The 27,466-nt window shown below is 37.3% G+C and overlaps 3 protein-coding genes across 3 annotated transcripts; 2 read left to right on the top strand and 1 right to left on the bottom strand.

Moving 5' to 3' along the window:
• Positions 1–4,921: 4,921 nt before the first annotated feature.
• LOC116245315 (uncharacterized) lies at positions 4,922–5,383 on the bottom strand. The gene has a single exon (XM_031616948.1). The coding sequence runs from the start codon at positions 5,381–5,383 to the stop codon at positions 4,922–4,924; it is 462 nt and encodes a 153-aa protein (XP_031472808.1).
• Positions 5,384–17,917: 12,534 nt separating this feature from the next.
• Positions 17,918–18,685, top strand: LOC116245314 (probable E3 ubiquitin-protein ligase RHC2A). Its single transcript, XM_031616947.1, has one exon. The coding sequence runs from the start codon at positions 17,918–17,920 to the stop codon at positions 18,683–18,685; it is 768 nt and encodes a 255-aa protein (XP_031472807.1).
• A 641-nt stretch (positions 18,686–19,326) lies between these two features.
• On the top strand, positions 19,327–25,089 carry LOC116245316 (uncharacterized). Its single transcript, XM_031616949.1, has 5 exons — positions 19,327–19,702; positions 22,055–22,176; positions 22,840–22,931; positions 24,572–24,658; positions 24,734–25,089. The coding sequence occupies exons 1-5, from the start codon at positions 19,359–19,361 to the stop codon at positions 24,839–24,841; spliced, it is 753 nt and encodes a 250-aa protein (XP_031472809.1). The 5' UTR covers positions 19,327–19,358; the 3' UTR covers positions 24,842–25,089.
• Positions 25,090–27,466: the final 2,377 nt, after the last annotated feature.

The raw sequence follows: 27,466 nt of genomic DNA, 5'->3' as shown, positions 1-27,466 counted from the left end.
ATACGCACAGGTATTCTTTACTTGAGTCAGTATATAATTGCCTTAAGATAAATGCATGTCATAGTTGTTTAATTGATATCCACAAGTATAACCAAAAACATGGAATGGTCTCAGCTAAGTAATGGGGTTTAGTTTATCATTGGTTAAAAAGAAAATATTTAATGGTCAATTATTAGAGGCCAACAAAATTAAAACAGTTCTATATTTGTGATATCATCACGGGATCAATTATGAATAAATTTGTCAGAAATCAGTTTGCCTGAGGCCTGCAATCTAATAAAAAAAAATATATTTTTTGTTAATAAACTTGCATAAACAACAAATCAATTGGACAGCTTAACATCCGAGTTAAAATTATAGAAACACAACCGTGTGATGCAGAAAAAACTTGAGAACATGACTCCAAAAGAAACAATATTTAGAACCATGAAAAAAGCACAATAAAGGCCCTCTTCAAAAATATGAGCAACGATCTCCAACTATCTCTGCCCCTCCAACGATCCTTCCCAAGCTTGGCGTTGCTCACTCTGTACTAAGCATATGTCGGGACTTCAAAATGTAGAGGTGCTCTCAATCTCTTCGACTGGACTTCTTCCTCGATCATCGCAGTGGATACCTTCAAGAACAGATCAAGTTAAAAGAGACCCAGAAGCAATATAGTAACTTCACGCAGCAGGAGATTCCTATCATATGTTTGAGCATTGTTAGGGCCTCGCTTCAATTGCCCAATTCCAATTTAGGACGAACCTACTACAGCTGAAGATAAGAAAGCAGGTGGTAGTGGTAAATGGTTTATATGGAAACTCAAAACATGGAATGTATCAGTTCAGCATCATAAGTTCATAACAGGACACCAAAAATCCAACAATGTGCCCATGTTTTAGGTAAAAGCACATAAGAAGAGTAAAACTTCTACATCTGTAAACAAATAAACATTATCGAATGTAGAAGAAGCATGATCCCAAGAAGCAGAGCCCTCAGATAAACAAATGAAATGCGTAAATTAGAGCATTCCATCCAACGCGTGCCTAAGCTAGTTCTATTGTTTACTGGTCCATAACTGTTGTTGTTTGCTCCATTACTGTTCAATTAGAGACACATGCTTATATATCTATCATGTCAAGAGAAAGGAAAAATGAAAGAAAAATAAGTAGTGTTGAATGTCGAAGATACTGCTCTTGCATTCACAATATGCATGTGAAGTCCCCCGTCCCCTCTATGTCAGAGCTCGGATTGAAGATGACCATTTTCTTCTTCTTCTCACCGTATGAAATCTTAAGATTGTCCACGTTTCAAGGCCTATACAATCATGAAAATACAGGATTCATAAAAAAAGCCCATGAATTTTAAGTAACTATATTGGATTTTAGGAGCCAACAGAGCTAGTTATCATAATGTTACATTTGTGAAAAAAGCACAAAAGTCATAATCTACCAACACAAACACACACAAGGGAACTACCAGCGCAAGCTTAATCTCCTTCCGAACCAAAAAATCAAACCGACATAAACTCTACCGAACAAACGGTAGGTCAATTAAAGTACGTTTTTCAGTAGTTTTATTGTGTTATGGATACATCTATTCTAAGCTATTGCCCAAACAATTTAAACTTGTCTATCATGAATAGTTATTTATACGTTTGAACTTAAAGAAAAGGGGGAAATGAGGCAAATAGCGAACTAAAATTCATCTTAGGCAAGGTTTATTGTTGAATGTAACATATAAGAGATTTATTGGTTGTTGTATTACTCTGGGAACTTGATGTTGCTTGATACTGGTGAAAATGATGCTCAACGTTAAGAAATTTACTATTTTAACAAATTATAATGCGATAATCATGGGTAACTGCGTGCTACAATCAAACCTTGGAGAAAAAAGTAATGGTCTACTAATGAATTATGTATTGGTTATTCGTTGAACTTGAGCTACCATTATGTTTATTCTCTAAGCTTCATGGCAGTGACAAACATATTGTATTTCTTTGTTCACTAAATTAAAGGTCATGCCGTAAAGTGTTTGACCATGTCATTTGATTTTCAATTGTTCTCCAAAATGGAGGACCACGTTTATGTAATGCCTATGTTTCTCTCCTTTTTTCCCATTTGAAATCAACTCTACTTTTCATTCATTGTCGATTCTGTTTTATAGAGATTTTATTTGTTCGCACCAGGAAATTTTGTAAGTCAAATGATAAAAATATTTCACAAAAAAAATAATTTTTTTGTAAAGAGAAAAAAACCGAGACAATTAAAAATAAAACATTTTTTTCAACAATTCATTTCTTTTTTTTTTTTTTTGGCCTATGCTTGTTTAGATTGAGTTGGGTGCTGTTATGAGCACCCAACCTACATTGTAGGTAGCAAGAGTAGAGAGACATTTTGGTAATTTAATATATATATATATATATATTACTTTTTTCGTGATTTTCATTTTTGTCAGGTTTTCGTTTTTATGTGTAAACGGAAATATTTTTGTCATAACTCATAACCGCATATAACCAGGTCCCATCATGCTTGTTGTGAGCTCCAGCTGCCCACACAACTTGCTCTCTTTGTTGAGCTTTGCGATGACCTTAACAAGGTCTTCTCCAACCTGAATCCAATTAGTCAAATAAAAGTTGAGGGTATATATATATATAAAAAGTGTAGAAGAATCTCTATCTTTTATAGAAAATACTGGATATTTCCAAGGTCTCCTATTATACGTGGATTCTCAAAACTTGTGCAGACCATCAAAACTTGAAAGTTTGTATTAAGTGCCACCAAAATTTATGGTGGCTAAGGGTGGGTCCGATCGGGCTGGTCAGCCCGGCCTGATAGCCCAGGTCCAGCCAGGCTTGGCCCGTTTAAAAATAAAAAATAAAATTTTAATTATAAAATAAAATTTTTAAATATAAAATATATTTGTTATCAATAAATATATATTATTAAAACAAAAAAATTTTAAAAAATTATTTTTTAATCCTAAATGGGCCAGCCTATCGGGCCCGGCCTAGGCCAGGTTTTTCCCGGCCCGACGCCCAGTCGTGCTTACGAAGCCAACTGGTTTTTTCATGGACAAAATGCATCATCTATGACATTTATTCTCTATAATATTCAAGTCTAAATACTTGGCCTATTGGCAGATTGGGAATGCTGAACTTTGTTGAATAAATTCAAAGGTTTACACATTAAAGGATGACTTTTCGAGCTGTTTCATCTCTTTTACATGGAACAAATAAATATAGAAGTAAATCAACTTTCCAAAATACCCTTCTGGACATCCCACAGTACCTTAGCTATTTAACAGACCAGAAGCCAATAAATTATCATGTAGCCTTCGAAGCTCATTAAGTTGTCGTCTGATTGAAGAAAATAATTAAAAAAATCACTTTGGATTCTGCATGTCAACTCTACTCTTTCCATTCATGACAGAGCCAGAACATCATCCAGTTCTGGACATCAACTAAAGATTCATTGCCACGAAAGTTTGAGGCGTAGGCAGGTGGAACCGTAGAAGTGAGCCTAATATATGTTTTGTACTTTTTTTTATGCAAAATACCAACTTATTACAATAAGAAAAATAAAGAGAACAATTTTCTCCACTAGGCTGAGAAAAGCAGATGGTTTCACCCTCCACACCATCTGCCTGCAAACCCTCCTCGGTGTAAGGTGTCTCTTCCCTTTGCAAACTCTCCACATCCTCCGCCTAGAGTAGGGCTGTTCAACCCTTTGCAAACTCTCCACATCCTTCGCCTAAAGTAGGGCTGTTCAACGAGTGAAGTTCGAATCGAACTTAAACTCGACTCATTTATTAAACCAGTTGAGTTTGAGTTAACAAATGAACTCAATAACCTAAACGAGTCGAGCCCACGTTAAGTGGGTTTGGCTCGCATAAACTCGGTTAAGTTCGAGAAAGAAAATATATAAAATACATATCATAAAATGATCAAACAAAATAGATTGCTCAATGGATACACATGTGATTAGTACGTGGGAGGTCAAAAAAATTTTTTTTTTTAAAACGGAGCCAAGTCAAGCTCAAGCTAATGAAATCAAACTCAAGCCGAGCTCAGCTCAAGCAGAGTTTGAGTTTCTTTCCAGACATGTGAACTCGACTCAATTTGGTTCATACTCACTCGCTCATGAACAGCCTTAGCATGGAGGCGGAGGGTTTCAAAGCCCTACAACCCTCCGCTTGGGAACACCAGTTAGAGAGAGAGAGAGAGAGAGAGAGAGATACGCATAACTTGTCACATTTGAAGAATTTGTATGGAATCATTTTACTGAAAATTATCCACACTTTAATTCGTTTTGAAAAATCATTTGATCTGTACCGAAAAAGAAAAATCCATGAGTCTTCTTCCAAGAAAATTCAATCAAAGAACCATGATAGACGCATCGATCATATTGGAACAGATTCATCTCAGCATATTCTGCAAGATCCATTGGGATTAATATAAGATTGTCTCTGTTATTCCCATTCCTGCGTATATATGAATGCTTTAGTTCTCCAATTTCCCAGCAAGAACAAAGATACGGATGCAATCACTGGAATATTTTCGATCGTGAAAGAGAGAATGAAGTCACCAACACAATGTCGAAGATGCGAGAGATGATCGTGTGCCCATATATATATATATATATATATAGCATAGAGAGAGAGAGAGAGAGAGAGAGAGAGAGAGAGAGAAGGTTGTGGGACTTTTTGCCTAAAATGGGAGCGAGGTGTGGTCAGGCCAGGAATCAAAACAGGAAAAAATGCAGAGAAAAATATATAGATGGAGTTCAGGCAAATTTGAACTAAAATAAAATGTTGGCGTATATTTGCATTGTCAATATAGAACAAGGATGAAAAATTGTTCATCAACATATGAAATATTACATATCTGATAAAATGTAGATTTACATCTTTAATCAACAATAAAAATGCATGAAATCTGTCAATAATCATCAGTCGGCAACTCATGGCGACAGACAGGGCAAGAATGGGCTTGTCGAAGCCATGCCAGGATGCAGCCTTCATGAAATTCATGGGAGCAAGGCATTCTAGCCAGGCAGTCTCCTCTACCAACTTCAGCCTGGCAAACCACGCACGTATTCTGGCCATTCTCCTCCGCCTTCTTCCTCACCAAGGCATCTACGGACGCCTTCGACGCTGGGGCCGGCACCGCCTCGTAAGCAAACAGAGCATCGCCGGCGGCCAACTCATCCAAATCGTCGGCAAGATCCATCTCCTCCTGAGCGTCGGTCATATCTTCGGTTGGATCCTCCAAATCGCCGTCAACATCTTCCCGCACTTCCTCTGAGTGATAAGTGACGGTGGTAGTCAATGATACCATCTGAACCTCGCCGGGACTCAACGCCGCCCGGCCACTTCCCAGCTGCAGGATCAAGTCGCACATCTCTCTTGCAAGACTGCGAGTTAACGAGCTAACTGTCGTCCTCAACATCTCTCTCTCTCTCGCTCTCCCTCTCTGATCTTCTGCAGATTGGAAGTACTCGAGCTGCGGTGCTTAAGCAATTGATCTATGAAGAGATATATAAAGCAACAAGCACGAAGATCTGGAAACTCATGCCGCTTGATTTATCTCCATTCTCGGTTAATTCAATATTTTTTAATAGATATATGTGTAGAATCTGGAACTCGAAACTCATGCCGCTTGCTTTATCTCCATTCTTGATTAATTCAATATTTTTTAATAGATATATGTGTAGAAGCTGGAAATATATAGAGATATATATCTAAATCCAGATGGCAACAACCGTTTACGTGGATAGGATTCGGATGCAGCTTAGACTTGTAGGTGAATATATATATCTCTCTAAATCGTAAGCAGATCTAAATCTGAGATAGTTGTCTTTAGTTATCAGATTGAAATTGCTTCAGCCGTCCCAACTGTTCATTTATTTTCAAACTTATCTACTGGACGCACCATTTTTTATTTTGCAGTTTTCTCATTTGTTTTCACAAAATTTTTTTATGGAATTGGAACACATAAATGTATGTTCTAACTGTAGGATATATATCATCTTAGTACGCTCACTACTAATTAAATGGAAATTGACATTTGAAGAATTTACATGGAATCATTTTATTGAATTGAGCTTGACCCACATAAATTTTAGCTAATGACATTGACTGAATGCGTGCAATTGGGTTCTCCATCTCATCATCATGTTCTTCTTCTTCTTATGTTCTCGTATGGCTACAGATCAGGCTGAGCCGGGGCCAAGCCGATCCAAATCGTCAGCTTAATTCGTTGAGTCGGCTAGGAATTGTCTAAATCTAGACTGTTTAAATTAGCATCAATTTTAACTATTAAACAACATCATTAAGACATGAACTAAGTCTTTTTGTTAAAAATAAATGAATCTAGTACTCATGTATGTTGCTTATCAGTTTTTATTTTGTAATACTGTTCATAAATTATAGTTTTTTTAATCATATAGACTTAATGTTTACTTAGATATATTCAACTTCCTCACAGAACTGATTTTGCTATAATCTCAAACGCTCTGCGTACCACACATACTGCTGCAAGGATCGGCATCAGTAATGGCTTCGTTTTTATACCATCCACAAGATCGAAGGTATACAAAGATTTACATTAAGTTAAATTCAATATTAACCATGAGAAAGTTATCAATGGCAGAAGCGGCTTATCAGCACACTCTGCCAGCAAACTCATGAGTTTTCTGCTAGAATCGACTATAATATATACAAGGCGGATTCATTTCGATTTGTTAGATGGATTGGAAAAATCTAAACTGATTCATTTTGAATCCTTGTTAGATTTAATTATCTGCGCATCAAATAAACATGTTGAAACCATTTCCAGGTGAGTGGGAGTTTAAATTTCCACTGCTGTGTTTGCAGCAAATGTAAATGAATCTTCAGGTTCAAATCCATGGATCCCGGTCAGAGCCGAGTCTTTCTTTAATTTTCCAGCTTCTATATATAATCAATGTCTAAGATCCACCATGAACAAACAAGTATTTACAATGGATTTCCAAGCAAAAATTGTTTGGAATTCAATTACTTAAAAAACCTGCATTTTACACATAGAATAAGGTTCCTGAAGTTAAAATTTTCAAACATCAGACGAATCAATGTTTCATATCTGAAAAAAATGTTGGTCATGAGCCCAATGAACATGGGTATGACCTAAATACAATGGTGAGTACATCAATCGGTGGGCAACTGGAACCTACAGAGTGGACAGGAGTGGGCTCGTTCGAGCCAACCAACGATGCATTTCTCATGGAACTCGTGGTGGCAGGGCATGGAGGCCAAGCTCCCTTCCTTGCCGAACTCGTCCTGGCAGATGACACAGACCTTCTTTGCTAAACAATCATCGCCATTTTCATGCATGGCCGCTCTCTTTCTCTTCAACGACTGCACCGACGACTTCGATGCTGGGGTTGCGTTCAAGTGATTACTGGCATAAAGCTCACGATTGTTGGCTTGACAGAGACAAACTAAACGGTCATCCCGTGGATCTTAATTACTGAGTGTTCTGATAAACCAGTTCTGCCATTGATAACTTTCTCATGGTTAATCTTGATTTAACTTAATGTTAATCGAAGTGATCACTTCTGGATTTTTTGTTTTATGGTAATTGAAAATGTGATTCTATGGTAATGTATTTTCTTTTATAACAACAACAATAAGAATAACTTTTAGACGTACAACAAGTGAGATCGGCTCGAGCTTTACGAGGCAATTTCAAGCTTCACTGAGTAAACCAATTTTATATATATATATATATATATATATATATATTAAATGAAAGTGAACACCACTAAAAGAGTGATAAAATTTGTCAAAAATTATTGACAGCCCAGGAAAACTCAAAATACAAAAAAAACACGAGCCAAGTCGGGCTTAAATGTTGAAACTCGACCAGTTTATAACTCTAGTTTTAATTCAAGCTCAAGCTGGACTTGTATATAAATGTGGCAGTTGGGGTATTTTGAAAATTATTTTAAAAGAAACGTCCTTTTCAGTAGTTTTTTAACTTTTTTTCTCTTTTTTTTTTTTTTTTTTCTATTAAAAAGAAGATTGTGCACCAGCCGACGCATATAGCAAGCTGAATCGAGCAAGTAGTAGTAGAGGAAGCGGCCCATATAACCAGTTGATCCGAGCAAACAGTAGTAGAGGAGCAGTTTTGCGCCTTGTGCTTTGGGTGAAAGGAGGAGGTTCTACTGCATGCCCAAGTGAAGGCTAAAGCCTCTCCCTTTCCCTATGCTTTATACAGCTAAAAGATCATGACCGAGAGATCTGAACCATGTTTTCAGACCAATTTGTTTGAGCACTCACCATAATTTAACATTGCAGAAACAACTCTGCACTCTTAAGAATTCAAGGAATGGAGGGGGCTAAAGAGGAATAGTTCCAGTATCACTTAAAAATTTTAAATTTATTACTTGTGCAACTTAGCTAGAAATTTATGGCTCTGCTCGGGTGTATTTGTTGTGGATGATATATAGAAAATGAAACATATTATATAGTAATAATTTTTAGTACAAATTGATGAAGAAGCTGAAAATATCTGTAAAATAGGAATAAGCATCAAGAAAATATTTATGGTTAATGAACACAATTACGAAGTAATAACTAATAAACAACATACACTAGATTCATTTTAAAAAAAAAAAAACTTAATTCATGTCTTAATTAGGAATATTGAGCAAGAGTTATAATTGGTGCAGAATTAAACAGTCTAGATTTGGACGATATGAAACGACTCAAAACAATTAAACTGATCCGCCCAATCCAGAATCAAATCCTCTAAGTCCTTTAGGACTCGGTGCTTTTGGGTCAGTACCTAAATGGCCCAGTTTGATGGCAATCTGACTCGGGATGAAATTCCGAGTCAATTTCAATATATATATATATATATATCAAAGGTCATAATCAACATCTAATAGTGGAGGAACCACATCAATTTCAATATATATATATATATTGCAAAGGTCATTATCAACATCTAATAGTGGAGGAACCACATCAGTGTATTCCAAATTTGGTACTTAAGCTCTAACATGGAGGAGAGATATTTCTAACGCATACCTTGTGGATGAATAAAATATATGAAGACATAGAAAGAAACCTTTTTAGAAAAGTAATTAAGTTTGGATGATTGGGAGCCACCATGAAAGCTCTCCCTCATTACACTATCACTGTTTACAGGTTAGATGAGTAGCACCCACAAGAATCAAACTAACAAAGAGACTTTCGCCACAAGCTATGGTATAGCCCTTGGAGCAACATGGTAATTAAGTTATTATTAAAGTAGCAAATATGAGAAAATTACAAAATTAAAAATGGTGCCACTATTTAATGTGAGCTCTCTCTCTCTCTCTCTCTCTCTCTCTCTCTCTATATATATATATATATATATATATATATATATATATATATATATATATATATATATATATATATATAGTTGTTAGATAAGCTTTAAAGCGTAGGATTGTAAAGATATCATATTGGCATAAACATAAAGTAATTAGAGATATGTATTTCTCTTGGTGGGCAATGCCCAATATGACAACTATTTAAGGAAGCTATAGTTCCCAGCCTCAATCCGCTTGATTTAGAAAGAGAGAGATAAATTCACGGTCTAAGCAGGATCCAATTCAATCCACTTTGGAGAGTCTTAGCTTCTCTATTTAGATAGTTGAATACAAAGATGCTTATTTTCATATTGATATTATTAATTCATAGTAATTTCTTTGTTTACATATTAGTGCTCATTAAAAATTTGAAATTGTATAACTAAAGCCTCTTAACAAAACTGTCGTTTGGATACTTCAATGGATTTGAATTAGAACTTGACGATGGATTTTCATATGGCTTCCTTTACAGCAGCAATGATTTATTGGCTTGAACACGTCTTCAATCAGATGGGCAGATGATGAGCAAAACAAGGTTCGAAAATGAAATCAGTTCGGATTTTCTATCTAACCAAGTGTACGTATTCTTCACGTCAATATAATCAAACAAAGCAATCTAGGTATTCAAGTGTATTCTTGCAGTGATCTCGATCGTTCGTATATAAGTGATTTGTCTCACTGAAAAAGAAGCCCGTAGTTATATGCATTGGTATGTGCACTTGTAGACGAGCTCATATGCATGATAAGTATCCTTAAGACTGAGCCATCGACCTATAGGAGTTTGTGAAGACTATGCACAGTGCACCTTGATAAATATGAACCCGGTACACATAGCCACCTTTATATTTAATTTACTTCGAATAAATTAAATTAAGAAGCGTGATAAATCATCAAGGTGAAGTGCCCGATTTAATGGGGACTATTTCTACTCAAAATTATCTTTAATGGAATTAAATTAAGGCATATATATATATATATATATATATATATGTAAAATAGTACCTATTAAATTGGGCACTTCACCTTGATGATTTATCATGTTTCTTAATTTAATTTATAAATAACTATTGGACACACACGCATGTGTGTGTCCCCAATATTAATTTACTTCATATAAATTAAATTAATTAACGTTAACCGTAGAGGGGTATGGATCTTCTTAATATTCACTCAATCGACTGGCTAGAAACTTAGAAGACAAGTTTTAAAACTTCCTGACGGTTAAGATATACATACCGTTACATATTGCACTATAATCAGATACTTATCGGAGGCAACCGTCATCAACTACTCAAGACTCAGATCTGAATTGGTGTCGGTGGATTCAAATTCAAATTCTATTCAGTTCTTGTACCAATCACAAAATGGGTTCATCAAGAATGGAGATAAACTCGAACAATATGCCTCTAGACTTCTGCTCTGTGCCGCTTGCTATATATATGTATCTGTTCGTTCATTAATGGGTAAATAAGCACCGCTTCTTTTCTAACCTCATCTTGTTTACCGCTTCTTTTCTAACCTCATCTTGAAGAAGAAGAAGAAGAAGAAGAAGGAGAAGGATGGCAGAAATGAGGAAAGTGGAGCTGACGCTGGTGGTGGAGCTGTATGACGAGCAGAGACGTGCAGAGCATGACGGAATAAGGATGTTTGTGCTCTTAGGGGCAGAGACTCATCGTACCACCATGTGCTATTGCTGCTTTGACACGGTAGATTCCATTTGGGATCACATCGGACGGCGACTGTGCGCCGGCAGGCCGGCTGCAACTGCCGCACACATGCAGAGCCATGCGTCGGAACTGTGCGGCAGCATCCAAGAAGCGGTTCGCATCCGTGCACGGCATATTCCAGACGGTGAGCCCATCCAGCTCACCTTCATTCTGCAGCTCTCCCAGGTTTTGCCCGGCCAGGACGCCGGTGAGGGTCTGGAAGCGTCCGAGCCCACCAGGACGGTTCCAGCATCCAAGTCGTCGGTGCATTCGTTGAAGAGAAAGAGAGCGGCCATGGATGGTAATGGCGATGATCCGCTAGCAAAGAAGGTCTGCGTCATCTGCCAGGACGAGTTCGGCAAGGAAGGGAGCTTGGCCGCCATGCCCTGCGACCACGAGTTCCATGAGAAATGCATCGTTGGTTGGCTCGAACGAGCCCACTCTTGTCCACTCTGTAGGTTCCAGTTGCCGACCGATTGATGTACTCACCAATGTATTTAGGTTATACCCATTTTCATTGGGCTCATGACCTACGTTTTTTCTGATACGAAACATTGATTCATCTGATGTATGAACATTTTAAACCTTATTCTATGTGTAAGATGCAGGTTTTTCAAGTAATACAATTTTTGCCTGGAAATCTATTATAAATACTAGTTTGTTCATGGTGGATCTTAGATATTAATTATATATAGAAGCTGGAAAATTAAAGAAAGACTCGGCTCTGGCCGGGATCCATGGATTTGAACATGAAGATTCATTTACGTTTGCTGCAAACACAGCAGTGGAAATTTAAACTCCCTCTCACCTGCAAATGGTTTCAACACGTCCATTTGATGCACAGATAATTAGATCTAACAAGGATTGAAAATGAGTCAGTTTAGATTTTTCCAATCCTTCTAACAAATCGAAATGAATCCGCCTTTTATATGTTCAAGTCGATTCTAGCTTGCAGGGGTTGCGTTCATGTGTTTACCGGCAAAAAGCTCACGATTGTTGGCTTCACACAGACAAACTAAACGGTCATCCCGTGGATCTTAATTACCGAGTGTTTTGATAAACCAGTTCTGCCATTGATAACTTTCTCATGGTTAATCTTGAATTTAACTTAATGTAAATCGAAGTGATCACTACTAGATTTTTGTTTTATGGTAATTAAAAATATGATTTCATGGTGATATATATATTTTTTGTATACCTTTGATCTTGTGGATGGCATAAAAACGAAGCCATTACTGATACCGATCCTTGCCGCAGTATGTGTGGTACGCAGAGCGTTTGAGATTATAGCAAAAACAGTTCTGTGAGGAAGTTGAAGATATCTAAGTAAACATTAAGTCAATATGATTAAAAAACTAAAATTTATGAACAGTATTACAAAATAATAACTGATAAGCAACATACATGAGTACTAGATTCATTTATTTTTAACAAAAAGACTTAGTTCATGTCTTAATGATGTTGTTTAATAGTTAAAATTGATGCTAAATTAACAGTCTAGATTTAGACAATCCCTAGCCGACTCAACGAATTAAGCTGACGATTTGGATCGGCTTGGCCCCGGCTCAGCCTGATCTGTAGCCATACGAGAACATAAGAAGAAGAAGAACATGATGATGAGATGGAGAACCCAATTGCACGCATTCAGTCAATGTCATTAGCTAAAATTTATGTGGGTCAAGCTCAATTCAATAAAATGATTCCATGTAAATTCTTCAAATGTCAATTTCCATTTAATTAGTAGTGAGCGTACTAAGATGATATATATCCTACAGTTAGAACATACATTTATGTGTTCCAATTCCATAAAAAAAAATTGTGAAAACAAATGAGAAAACTGCAAAATAAAAAATGGTGCGTCCAGTAGATAAGTTTGGAAAATAAATGAACAGTTGGGACGGCTGAAGCAATTTCAATCTGATAACTAAGACAACTATCTCAGATTTAGATCTGCTTACGATTTAGAGAGATATATATATTCACCTACAAGTCTAAGCTGCATCCGAATCCTATCCACGTAAACGGTTGTTGCCATCTGGATTTAGATATATATCTCTATATATTTCCAGCTTCTACACATATATCTATTAAAAAATATTGAATTAATCAAGAATGGAGATAAAGCAAGCGGCATGAGTTTCGAGTTCCAGATTCTACACATATATCTATTAAAAAATATTGAATTAACCGAGAATGGAGATAAATCAAGCGGCATGAGTTTCCAGATCTTCGTGCTTGTTGCTTTACATATCTCTTCATAGATTAATTGCTTAAGCACCGCAGCTCGAGTACTTCCAATCTGCAGAAGATCGGAGAGGGAGAGCGAGAGAGAGAGAGAGATGTTGAGGACGACTGTTAGCTCGTTTACTCGCAGTTCCACGGTGGCGGCGCCGGAACCAAGAACTGGACATCACGCGACGGCTTCAGCAATGGTGCATCTGCATTTCCAGACAAGGATCTGTTCAGAAACCGGAGGAGCTGAAGGTGGTGGTGAAGTAGGTGGTTCAACGGAGACTCCGGCGGTTCATGTTCTCCGCTTGTTCACGAGCTCCGTCATCGTGACCCGCAGCAGCTTGCGGACACGAGAGGAAGTCGTGGAGCACGTCCGGCGACACTTCTCCGATCACGAGTGCGGGTTGCTTCTCGGTTGGGCCGACCATGTTGCAATTGAGATGTGCGACTTGATCCTGCAGCCGGGAGATGGCCGGGCGGCGTTGAGTCCCGGCGAGGTTCAGACGGTATCGTTGACTACCACCGTCACTTATCACTCAATGGACTCCCGGGAAGATGTTGACGGCGATTTGGAGGATCCGACAGAAGATATGACGGAAGCTCAGGAGGAGATGGATCTTGCCGACGATTTGGAGGAGTTGGCCGACGACGATGCTCTGTTTGCTTACGAGGCGGTGCCGGCCCCAGCGTCGAAGGCGTCCGTAGATGCCTTGGAGAGGAAGAAGGCGGAGGAAAATGGCCAGAATACGTGCGTGGTTTGCCAGGCTGAAGTTGGTAGAGGAGACTGCCTGGCTAGAATGCCTTGCTCCCATGAATTTCATGAAGGCTGCATCCTGGCATGGCTTCGACAAGCCCATTCTTGCCCTGTCTGTCGCCATGAGTTGCCGACTGATGATTATTGACAGATTTCATGCATTTTTACTACTTCTTTTCTTCTTCGATCATGTTTGTTGATTAAAGAACATTTTATCAGATATATAATATTAAAGATGTAACTCAACATTTTATCAGATATATAATATATCATATGTTGATAATTTTTCATCCTTCGTCTATATTGACAATGCAAACATATACCAACATTAGGCAAAGAAGTCCCTCAACCTCCTCTCTTTCTCTCTCTCTCTCTCTCTCTCTCTCTCCCCCCTCTTTCTCTCTCTCTCTCTCTCTCTCTCTCTCTATATATATATATATATATATATATATATATATAAACGCAGCTAGATTCTCATATGCTTTTCAGCTTTGAGTATTTGGGCACACGTTCCACTCTCTCTCTCTCTCTCTCTAGTGTTCGCATCTTCCACATTGTGTTGCTGACTTCATTCTCTCTTTCACGATCGAAGATATTCCAGTGATTGCATCCGTATCTTTGTTCTTGCTGGGAAATTGGAGAACTAATGCATTCATATATACGCAGGAATGGGAATAACAGAGACAATCTTATATTAATCCCAATGGATCTTGCAGAATATGCTGAGATAAATCTGTTCCAATATGATCGATTCTTCTATCATGGTTCTTAGATTGAATTTTCTTGGAAGAAGACTCATGGATTTTTCTTTTTCGGTACAGATCAAATGATTTTTCAAAAAGAATTAAAGTGTAGATAATTTTCAGTAAAATGATTCCGTACAAAATTCTTCAAATGTGACAAGTTATGCATATCTTGAATTTCGCAGAATTGTAATGTAAGAAACAGCAAATTTCTTTTCCAATATTTAAATTTTAAAATTCACAAAAAAAAAGATACTGAAAATAGCCAACTCTCTGAACAATTTTTAGGACGATTTTAAAAAAGATGAAATGATTTATTTTTCTTTCATCCTTCTCCCTTTCTCTTCTCCCTTTCTCTTCTCCTTTTTCTTTCTTCTCCCAACGTGACTTCTCGTTTTCCCCTTTTTTGGCTTCCCAGATTCGTTTATTCTTCATTCCCTCTTTTCCTTCATTCTTTTTCCTTTTTCTTATTTTCTTGTAATGTACTCATTTTTTCATAAGTATATCGTTCTGATAAATGTGACCAGCATCTTTTGTATATTTTCTTATAAATTTTGTTGTATATGTCATAAGACTTGTTGTAAGTAGACTCTGTACATGCAGAAGTGGAGCTACATTGTAGCTGGTGTGGGCAATTGCCCACACCAGCCCACAAAATTTCTTTATTTACATATATAGACCTCATTAATTTTAAGCTTTTTGTGTATGAGTGCTCCTTAAAGTTTGAAATTTAAACTTACTGTACCCTTAGCCAAAAAATTTTGAGTCTGCCATTGATTACATGATATTTTGTTGCTCAGACTAAGGGCGTTCTTCCTACCCTTAAAAGGCCACTGAATCAATTAATGTAGGTTGTGCAAGATGGGAGGATTACACAATCTAGTTAATGTGAAGCTTAATTGTGGGGTGTCTACGTAATTGTTTTAAAAGATACCCAACCATTTAAAAAAACATGTAAACTTGTGGGGTTGAATTGAAAATTTTTGACAAAAACACAAGGGTTTGGACACATTTTCACTATTTTTTTCTTCAGTGGAGCTTTTCTCCACCCTTCTTTTTCACCGAAGCCCATGTCTTGAAAGAAACTCGAACTTGGCTTGAGCTCTACTCGGGTTTGTTTTCATTAATAGAGCTTGACTCGATTCCAGTTCTTAAAACTCGAACTCGGTTCGAGCAAAAGATTGGTTTGAGTCAGGCCAAGCATTTCATTAAAAAAAAAAGTTTAAAGAAAGAGGTGGCATGTAGACTTGAGCATTGGACCTCTCATATACTAGTCATATACTAGCCACGTGTGTACCCATTTGATCAATTTATTTTTTTTCATAATTTTATGAGATATATTTTATATATTTTCTTTCTCGAGCTTACTAAGTTTAACCGAGCCGAGCCCACTTAACTCGGACTCGACTTGTTTAGGTTATCAAGTTCATTTCATATCTCAAACTCGACTCATTTAATAAACAAGTCGAGTTCAAGTCAAGTTTATCGAACAACTTCAAGTCGAGCTTGACTGGTTGAACAAACCTACTAGAGGTGGAGGGTGTGGAGAGTTTGCAAAGAGAGGAGGCACAGTCCAGGCAGAAGGTGCCGAGGGTTTTAGCCCAGAAACCATCTGCTTGTCTCCACCTAGTGGAGAGTTTCATAGGTGAAGGAGGGCGGCAGATAGTTTGTTGAGGAATGGCAGCAGACGAGAGGGTGAGGTTGGGTGATGTTGATGCGAGAAGAAGAAGCCAACGTTTTTTTTTTTCATAAATTTTTTTTTACCCCTTGGGGTGAGATGGAATTTTCTAAAAACAGTTTCCGAAAACCGAACCAATGGTAAGTTTTTTTCATCCCACGTTTGATGGGCAAAAAGAAAATTTTAAAAGTTTGAATTTTATTTCTAGTGCTACAGGATATTTCCTGCCCATTAAACGGTCCTTAAGTGACAAGCAGTTTCTGCTCCCCACCAGGGAGGATAAGGAACATTCACCAGGAATGAGACTTCAATTTAAAAAAATTAACTATGGTGCTAATATGGTGCTAGAGTTTTCACTTGCATTTTTGTGGATGCCAGTTAAAAAAGTTAACTATGGTTTTAGTGGTAATATAGCGCCAGAGAATACCCTCATTTCTGATATTAAAGGAAATTGCATTTTCGTGGATGCCGATTAAAAAAGTTAACTATGGTTTTAGTGGTAATATAGCGCCAGAGAATACCCTCATTTCTGATACTAAAGGAAAGCGCCATGTTAGACCTATTGTGACGCTTATATTGCGCAGCTTAACCTTTTGTCTCTGGTCAACTGGTGATTTTCTTTTTGAAGCCCATGATTAATACAAATTGAGTTACATAAATGAGCATACGTCGAGGGTGAATTCTACTATCAACATGTGCATTTACTTGCATGCTCAAACATTTGTACATTCATGTATTTAAGATAAAAAATATAAAATAATAAATAAATATAAAATAATATTTATGAGATGACAATAAGACTAAGAACACATATCCTTTTACTATAACACATTTATTTGTTCCAATTCCACATATAAAGTTTGAGAACAGAATTGAGAAAATTGCCAAATAAAAAATGGTGCGCTCCTTCTAACATGAGTTCTCTCTCTCTCAACAAAGATCTTATCTTAAAACATATCTACTCAGTAGACTAGTCAGTTGATAAGTTTTAAAACGTGCAGGTAGTTAACATATCAAGATGGCATAAACATAACGTAATTAGAGATATATATATATATATTTATCTAAAACAACTCCCAGTCTAACAACTAAGAAGCCAATCTAAGACTCAGTTACGCCTGCAATTTAGAGAGATACATATTCAACTACCGGTCTAAACTGCATCAACATTTAATCCACTCAGCTAGGAGAGCTTTGGTTTGGAGATTTTAGATATACGTCCAGCTTTATATCAATCAAAAAATGCATATCTAATCAAGATAAATGAGAAGGGTAGGCGCTCCCGCTTTGATGCTTGTTGCTATCTATATCTCTTCATCTATTAGTTAAGCACTGTCCGAACTTCTGAGTTCCAATCTGCAGAAGACGTTGAGGGAGAGATGTTGAGGTCGACGATTCGCACATCGAATCGCAGTTTCGCAATGGGATCGCTGGAACCAAGATCTGAGGAGCATGGGACGGCTTCAGGAACGGTGCATTTGAAATTCCAAACGATGATCCTTTTCCAAACCAGAGGAGCTGAAGGTGGTCGTCAAGAAGGACGTTCAACGGAGACGCCGGCGCATCTTCGTCTTCTCAACTTGTTCAGAAGCTCCGTCGTCGTGGATCGGAGCAGCTTACAGACCCGAGAGGACGTGGCGCAGCACGTCGTGCGACACTTCTCCGATGTCCGGTGCGAGCGGCTGGTCGGGTGGGTCGGCCATGTTTTAGGAGAGCTGTGGGACTTCATCCAGCCGGGAGATCGCCGGACGGTGGTGGGACCCGACGAGTCTCTGGTGGTAGTGTCGACTACCACCTTGACTTATCAGGCGCTCAGGGACGAGGAGTGGGGGGTTGCCGGCGCCGATGATATGACTGACGCTTTGGAGGAGCAGTTGGTGGAGTTTTTTCTCGCGGAGACAGAGGATTTGGCTGCCGGCGATTCTCTGTTTGCTTATGAGCCGCCGCCGGCTCCTGCATCAAAGGCTTCGGTGGATGCCTTGGAGAGGAAGAAGGTCGACGACCAGGAGGAGGAGATTTCTGAGCAGAAGATGTGCGTGGTTTGCCAGGATGAAGTTGGCAGAGGAGACTGCTTAGCTAAGATGCCTTGCTCCCACGAGTTTCATGAAGGCTGCATCTTGGCATGGCTTAAACGAGCGCATTCTTGCCCAGTCTGTCGCTTAGAGCTGCCCGTTGACGATGACTCGTGATGTGTTTTTATTATTTTCTTCTTCTTTGATCTTTGTTGACTAAAGATGTAAATCAATTACATTCGATCAAATTATATAATATTAATATGTAATGATCAGTTTTAATGCTTGGTTAATTCCTTGGCATGCATATAAACTCGCCTGAACTTGTTGTATTTAATTTTCCTTAAGGAAGTCTATTGTAGTTGTGGGGTTTGTCAAAAAGTTGGTATCAGAGTTCGAAATTCAGGCAACTCTCTATACGTTCCAATTTTTTTAGGTTAGAAGAGGAAACATCCAATTTTGATGTCATGCAAATAGAAAGACTAAAATCGACATCATTCTTCAACCTTCTTCCTGTCTTTGAGTCCAAGTTGCTTTGAAATTTAAATCAACCTATGGTATACTACAATATTGTACTTTCATGACTTCATTTTTTTTGTTGAGTTTTTTGAGTGCTAATATCACTTGATGAAGAATTAACTTTACTAGCAAAATTAGTCACGATTCACAAGCACTATTTTCAAATGCTATAACCGGACTGGGAAAATAGAAATAAAATTGAAGCTCGAATACGTCAATATCCTATAAAGGATGGACCTACATGAAAATAACATGGCTCAGCCTCATATACGAATGGGACGCGAGGACCATTCAGAGCCTGAACTTCCGGGGGAGAGAGAGGGAAAGGGGGATGAGCTTCTTGGCGGGGCGATTGGCGAGCAAGGAGGGCTCCTTCTTCCTTCAGGAGTCCAAGCACGCTGCGGCTCGTCTCGCTCAGAGACTTCCCTCTCCTCCTTCTCCGTCGTCCTCCCCACCAGCTTCCTCCTCGTCGGCGGCCGCCGACGTCCTCCCTGAGGTCCTTCGCCACTCCCTCCCGTTGAAGACCGATCGGCCGTCCTCGCTGTCCACACTCTCTGCCTACTCCAAATGGTCGCTCCCCAATTCATCGGATCCTTCTTCTCGCCGTTCCCTGGACGCAGTGAACCCACTTCGTGCTTTCGTCTCCTTGCCGCCGGTTACTTTTGGCCCGAGAAGGTTGGGAGCTTTTCTTGGGTTGACTTGACATGGCTTTTAGGCTATTTTTATCGTCTTTCTCGTTGGTTTAATGGAAAGTTGTCGTGATCACCTTTCGGTTTTACATTGGAGTTTCTTTGTTCAATTTACCGAATTAGCTACGAGCTGGATGAAATTGTCTTGCTTTTTCTTATTCTGCTTCTCCATTATAAAGTATTATGTTAATTACTTAGTAAGTTTTAACTCTCCGATCATAACTTGTGCTCGAGAAATGCTACTTTGAGGCTTTCCTTCTTCTTCTTCTTCTTCTTCTTTTTTCTATTTTGGGTGTCTTTCCCGTGTATTTAGAAGCAAAGGATTTAGTGGAACTGCCGCTTGTCGGACACAAGGAGTTTAGCGTAACTTATTTTAATTCCACAGAATTTCCTGAATTTTATGCATGAATGAAAGAACAACAACCACTGACTTCTCTGTTTTCCTCATCAATTATTTGTCCTTGATTAGTTGATATTTTAAAACGACAATACATTCAAATTCTCTATGCAAGCACTTGCTCGTATAGATGGATGCATCCTTTATGATTTATGTATGTTTGTTTTTTGCTTCACCAACTCTTTGCTTGCTTTTCTTGGTTATGATTTCACCAGTTTTTTATCTGGGTCTTTTGCGATATTTGTAGACGAGAACTATACAATTTATCGGTTGATGTTGGCCAAAGTTGTACAAAATTGACCAGTTACTTAGTGGGTGAAGGACTCTAAGAATATAATTGGCGAAGGATTAAGTGCAAAATCTTTTATGTTCAAACTAGTAGCCCGGAAGTTAAAAGCATTGGAGAAGTCCAATTAACTGCTCCTTTCTTCCTTTTTCAATACTGGAGACCGTGAAAAATAATTGTGCGACCATTATTAAATCATGAGACCGAACTACATGAGTGACTAGTTAAATTTTAATCGAAAGGTGTGTTTGATAACTTAAAAATCTTTTAGTGTCCATGTTCGTAGAGGACTCTGCCAAATATTTTTCCTCAATAAAGAAGTCCTATAAATATGTTAAAGAAAAGTACCAAAGATTGCAAAGAAAATCACATATTTCTATTAATTAGAAAAGAGAAGCTGATGACAGATATTTATTTCTGCATTGAGCAGGAAAATAAGTACATAATATTCACAAGGGTAGATGTCTGAATCTATGACTACAGTTTCCCAGAGCCAAACATTGTGCTTAACCCTCAAATTCGCATCTAGGTACAGTAAATTCTATCTTTTGATATGTCGTTGTATCCAAAAAGTAACACAAGAGAAATGGCTAGCAAAAACGAGAAAAAAGTCCTTTAATTATGAGTGTTTATCCTGTACGATTGGATTTGAGATGCCAACATAATAATGAATGTCTCAGCATGTTGTGTGCCTATGCGAAGAAACATCATATTTTGGACTAGTGGAATGCAAGACAACATCACTTCATCTAAGAAGGAAGTCAAATTGGGATCGGTGGCATCTGTAATGGTTGCAATCTCAGTATACATCGTTCACTTGACTTGATGAACTGGATATTTATTGTGATTATCAACATCTAACCAAGGGAATAATACTTAATTGGTTAATTCTCTTAATCAACATTTTCAACTAATAGAAGCATATTCAATTTGTTTGTTATAGAATCCTTGTACCTAACATATTCATTAAATGGCTAGACTAAGACAGGACATTGATTCCTTAAGCACAAGTCATCAATCAAACGGACCATTTGTAACTTGAAAATGATGATAGAGAAAATGTGGCCAAACATGTAATCATCATTCAACGTAAGGCACGTAGAATTTTACTAGGTCTTTGTATATATCTCATTATGTAATTGTAAGAATTACTGCTCTAATCATGCACTGTTGCCTGAATAATAAGATGTCCAAGACTCCAAACAAATCAACAATGAGTTTCTTGAGATTTTCACTTTGTTGCTATATTATCCTTGCTTTCTCTGCTTACCTCCTGCTTGCTTTATTCCTGAGTCTTCAGACAAGTGACAGTTCAATGCAATAAAAATTCTAGGAACAAACCAATGACAATCTTAACTGATTTAAAGTGTGTTACTCAAGCCATTACTGGTTTTACATGTATGTGTCCCATTAAAGCATCCACAGAGTATGTTAAATTGATCTTGCTATTTACATGAACAGTGTCAATATGTGTTCCCCTTATTTAATTTGTAATTGTGTAGTGCCCTTTAGTACTAGCTTTAACTTCAATCACTGGAATCAACTAGGTGAACACATTCCCTATTTATCATTAGCTCTGGAGTCTGGTGAAGTAAGTTTGCAAAATGAAGCCACACAAAGTATTGATGATGTGAAAAATCTAAATGATTTAATAGGTGGAGCTTGCCCAATTCTGATCAGTCAATTCCAGCCTCAACAGCGAACGAATTAAGGCGTGACAAGGCCACAAATAGTGATGCTAAGAAATTGAGGGCCATGGCTGAGGGAATTTCACAAAGTAAGTCCCATGTCAGTGAAATAATTTGCTCATCATCTGTTGTCAGCATGACTTTCTACTACTAATTTCCAGGAAAATCTTGAACATGTCTTTGGTTCCATAATGAAATTTCTGCTAGTTGTGATCCGTTCTTTACATGGAACCTAATGTTCTTTTAAAGAAGAAAAACATAGTCATAGCTCACCTACCATAAGGACAATAAATCTTTGGACTTCTGATGTTTTGTCAACCAGTTTTAACTGAGAGATTGTTTTCATATATCCAAAAACCAATCTGTTAGTTCAGGTACGGTCTTGGTCATCTAAATTATTTTCCTCAAGGGTTATAATCACCTATAATTCAGTTTCGTTTGTGGGACCAGTTTTTGTTAGGATAGAAAACTCTTACATGCAACCATCTTCATTCGCTATTTAGATGCAAGAACTCCTGAAAAATATTCTCTCTCCATAAGTTTCGTCTGCAGAATAGTGGACCCTTTGAAAACGTTTTCTGTCCGTGGAGAATGTATATAGCACAAATTGTTCCTAGCAGTTTCATTCTTGTGAAATTAGTTTGCCCCTAACTTTATACCAAAATCTCTGTCAGCCATGATTTTTCTAGTTATTTTAGCTGGATAGAAGTATTTTCTCTGGGAGTCTCTTATGTTGTCTTCCTTTTCTGTAGTTGGAAAAGCTTTTGTTGTTGCTACAATGATTGTTTTTGGGGCTGCAACTATCACATTTGCTTTTGCTGCCTCACAGTTAGACTTGCAATCTGTAAGTACAACATATTATTACTGTTCAAGCAGTCAACTATAATCTGCATTACTAACCTTCCATTGCTCAGGCATTTTTCTTTAGTCGAGTAGGAGAATGTCAGGCTAAATGACCAGTTGTCAGAGGGCTACGAATAACTGTCATGATCCCTAGTGAGATATAATGCCATAAAATGCTGCTTTGTGATATAAATACAAATGTTGTTAAATGTCATGAGGCGAACCGAGGCAGTGAGTCCATCATGAGGTGAGGCATAATTTTCATGATTATAATTATAAAACATATAATATTCATACAAATAGTGAAAACTTGACAAAAAAAACTAAAAGCACAATAAAATACATTTACATCACATTATTATCTAAATCATCCAAAAGTTGGATGGTCTTTAGATAATTTTTACTTTTGTCATGCAGCAAGTGACAACATTCTTTCGGAATTTGTATAGAACATTACAGATGGTCACCAAAAAACTTCTAAGAAAAATATCATGTCTCTTTATTTTTGAAAATTTTGAGATTATCCATTTAATCTTTTTAAAATGCAATATATTAAAATAGATCACTTGATTGTTACTTTTGCATGTAAATAGAAGTACTATGCGTAATTGTTAACTATGAAATTGTTGAAGAAATAAAAAAAATTTGTTCTCTTTATTTTTCTTATTGTAATAAGTTGGTATTTTGCATAAAAAAAAAGTACAAAACATAGATTAGGCTCACTTCCACGGTTCCACCTGTTGCACAAAATGGGCTTTTTGCATGTGACAGGATGGCAAACCATGTCATCCTCACTACTTGCAGGTGCCTAAAAGGTCATCATTAATGCCTTGCTTATCATTAGGCGCATCATGTGTGAACCTTTGTTTTAATTTTTTACTAAAAGGTAATACTTTTCCTGAAGCTTGTCTCAGGCTTCAAGTGTGGACCACTGTGAGGCATGTGCTTCAGCCAGTGAAGCGCATGCCGTAGATTGAAATAATTTGCAGTACCTTTTGTAACTTGTTCTCTGAACGAGATAGCTGATTGCTTAAGTTTCTCATTTTGACAGCAATCAACTGGTCTTCATATTATCTTAAGTTTAGATGAATGATACAGTGAGATTTGTTAAATAATCCGTCTGACAGTGTCCAGTTTCCATTACTCAAGGCTGAAATTTTGGAACATGAGAATAACCTATATCTGGATATTGCACGTTCATGGGCGTAATGACCATTTTCTATTGTGGGAGAAGGAAACTAATTATTGCGAAGGTGGAAAGAAACGCAGTTCTCTGTTGTGGATGTTTTAGTGAGTAAACGCATGGATATACCATTCTGCTTAGGAACTTCAAATTGATCCTACAATTCACTGCCAGTTTCTTCATTATGTATAGCTCAGTGCTTAACATGTCTATCTATTTAGACTCTTAGAGTTTATGATGCAATACAACACTTGGAATTGCGTTGACCATATTTTTGTTGAGACTGATAGTACTGGTTTGGTATAAACTATAAAGTCATATGCATGCACGTACAACAAGAACTGTGTATACTTCGAATAGCAATTTGCTCATATCCTTGTACTGCATAAATATACCTGTGTACTTATGCTACTGTTTTGATGGTTTAACCTTCATTATTTTTTCTCTATGTCGGGAAGAACGAGGACATTAAGGTGAAAGGAAAAAGTCTCCTTCAGCCAAAGTTTGAAGGTGTTAAAGCATGCTTTACTCCACTTAGGACATGGGTGAGTGGAGGTTCATAGTTCATTGAACTTTTCTGGTTCCTGCTAAGTTTTGTAACTTTGATCCGTTAATTTCAGGTTGAGAGCATCTCGAAGCATGATACTTTTGATGGGCCGCATGGTGCTAATGAGAAGCCTCTCATTAGGGAGCTTTCAAAAAGATATGGTCGGAGAGTTCCAGAGTGAGGAGCATCAATATGATCCATATAAGTTTAGGAAATACGCCTAGAGCATATGTTATGATCTGTATAAGTCTAGTGAATAAGCCTAGAGCATAATATGTACAGAGAAACTTTTTTCGTCCCGATTTACACATGCAAAGTGAATTATAATTGAAAAGAAAGCATAAGGATGTAAGAAGCTGTCTGCGGCCATCCCTTCACATTAACATTGCTGTAGTAATAAAGCTCTTGAAAAACATGGTTATTGATTAATGTCATCTCATGGGTATTTTTGAAAGCTGATCCGGTTGTTTACTGCAGCGACATATTATCAATTTTCTAACGATGTTTTTCAACGAGGTAAAACCTTCGGAAAACAACTTAGAACATCTCAACTTTCTTAAATATGGGAAACATTTTATCAGCATCAACTTGGATAATTCACCAAAACCAATATATATATATATATATATATATATATATATATATATATATATATATATATATATATATATATATATATATATATTCTTGAATCAGATACATAGTCCATTTTGATGTGCTTAAGCTAGCGGTGTTGAATTGGACCGACTGAGCAGGTCACTGTATTTTCATTATTCTGAAACGAATAAGATGGTATTTGGGCCTGCTAGGACTTGTCAGTGTCTTGTGAACTTTCGTGACAATGAATCTCTAGGTGATGTCCAGAACTGGATGAATCCAAAGTGATTTTTTTTAACTATTTTCTTCAATAAAACGACTAATTAATGAGTTTCAAAGACTACATGATAATTTCTAGAAGGGTATTTTGGAAATTTGATTTAATTCTATATTTATTTGTTCCATGTAAAAGAGATGAAACAGCTCGAAAAGCCATCCTTTAATTGGTAAACCTTTGAATTTATTGATCAATGTTCAGCATTCCCGATCTGGCCAATAGACCAAAGTGATCAGATGGATTTAGACTTGAATATTATAGAGAATAAATATTATTGCATGATAGATGATGCATTTTGTCCATGAAAAAAAAAAAGTTAGCCTTGTAGGCTGCATAAAATTTGGTGGCACTTGAATACCAACTCTTACGCTTTCATGGCTTGATGGTGCAGAAGTTCTGATCATCCACGTATAACAGGGAACATTGCAAATATTCACACTACCCCTTGAGAAAGCTCTTCAAATCATCATTCATCTGAGAGATTTGGTGCATTTGGAACATTAATGTCTAATAAGGAATTTACAAGTACTTTGTTCACCTTGAAAAGATATGAGCAGTTCCATAGTATGGCAAATCATATTCTCAAGATCTGAGAACCCCATCATCCATTTTCATCATGGATGTTTGCCGATATTAGCGTGGGTGCTGCATTTGGAGGCCAACTTATGCTGTCTGAACATTGAATCCGGAACATATCGTTTAAATTCACCGGTTTTAGTTCCATAACAAAGGATTTGTTTAAGTTGAAATTCACATGTCTTCAGTTTTATAATAAATTCACATGTGTCCAGAGACAAACCCACATGCTGTTGACACTTGACACCTTGAGTCCAAAGAAGAGAAGGGAAAAACTTATGCTTTATGTGACTGAGACAGCTAACTCGTTCACATGTGACCAACTTAGGAAGGGGCGCTTTTAGGTGCCTTGTAGATCACATTGATAATGATGAGTTAACTTCCAGGAAAAAAGTAAGTATGAAAGAGAAATCCAACTAAATTTCATGGACAAATGGTCATAGCGTGCGCGTGCCCGCACACGTGGCACCATCATAGATATGAACTTACAAACGTCGATTGAAGAGGAATCTTATAATTGGTTCGGGACAACTAGCAAAATAAATAAAAAGTTGTATCACATATTACACTGTATCAAACATTTGATAACCAATGGAGATATGTGAAATCGTGTTGTAAATTGGTTCAGCCGCCGCAGGCTCTCCACACAAGATCATTTGTTCAACTGAATGGATTGTCAAAGAATTGGATGAAGAGTACCGTTTCTTCGAAGGCATGTGTGTGTGTATATATATATAGGGAGAGAGAGAGAGAATAATTGAAATCAACCAGTGACTTCTATGGTCGAATGGTTTTATTTATTTTACATTGATAAAAACTGTCACAAAAGATATATTGGAAATGACCAATTACTTGACCATGGCTTGTAGCGACAAAATTCACTTTTTGTGATGGTTTTAGTGATGCATAATAATAAAGAAAAAAGCCATCCAACCACAACGTTAACCAGCTGATTTGAAATAGAGGTTTCAGTTGACATTACTCACTGCAGTTTCAAATAGATCAATCGAGACCGCGTAACAGATACAAACATTTGTAAGGAAATAGAACCCAAACTTCCAAACCAATTCTTTACTTTGCTGTCTGACCACGATTGCTTCATTCGCCAGCAACTGATCACCGGGTTGATATGCAAGTTCTTATCATGTCCTTTCCAACAACCCTTGTTTTTTTCTTTTTTCTCTACTACTTTTTCTTTTCTAGTCAAAGGAGATATTTTTGTAATCACCCACTTAACAATTTTTTCAAATACCTTTCTGGTTTTCTAAATTTCATCAATCTTCTATTTGAGTTAGTGGCATGGGAGTTCTTAAAATTAATGGGGAAAAAGCAGAAGTTTCAAGACTAAAAAGGCCT

The sequence above is a fragment of the Nymphaea colorata genome, unplaced genomic scaffold (genome assembly GCF_008831285.2).
Source record: "Nymphaea colorata isolate Beijing-Zhang1983 unplaced genomic scaffold, ASM883128v2 scaffold0638, whole genome shotgun sequence".
Lineage (NCBI taxonomy): Eukaryota > Viridiplantae > Streptophyta > Magnoliopsida > Nymphaeales > Nymphaeaceae > Nymphaea > Nymphaea colorata.
The sequence above is the reverse complement of the archived record's forward strand: the minus strand, read 5'-3'. Positions and strand labels throughout refer to the sequence as shown.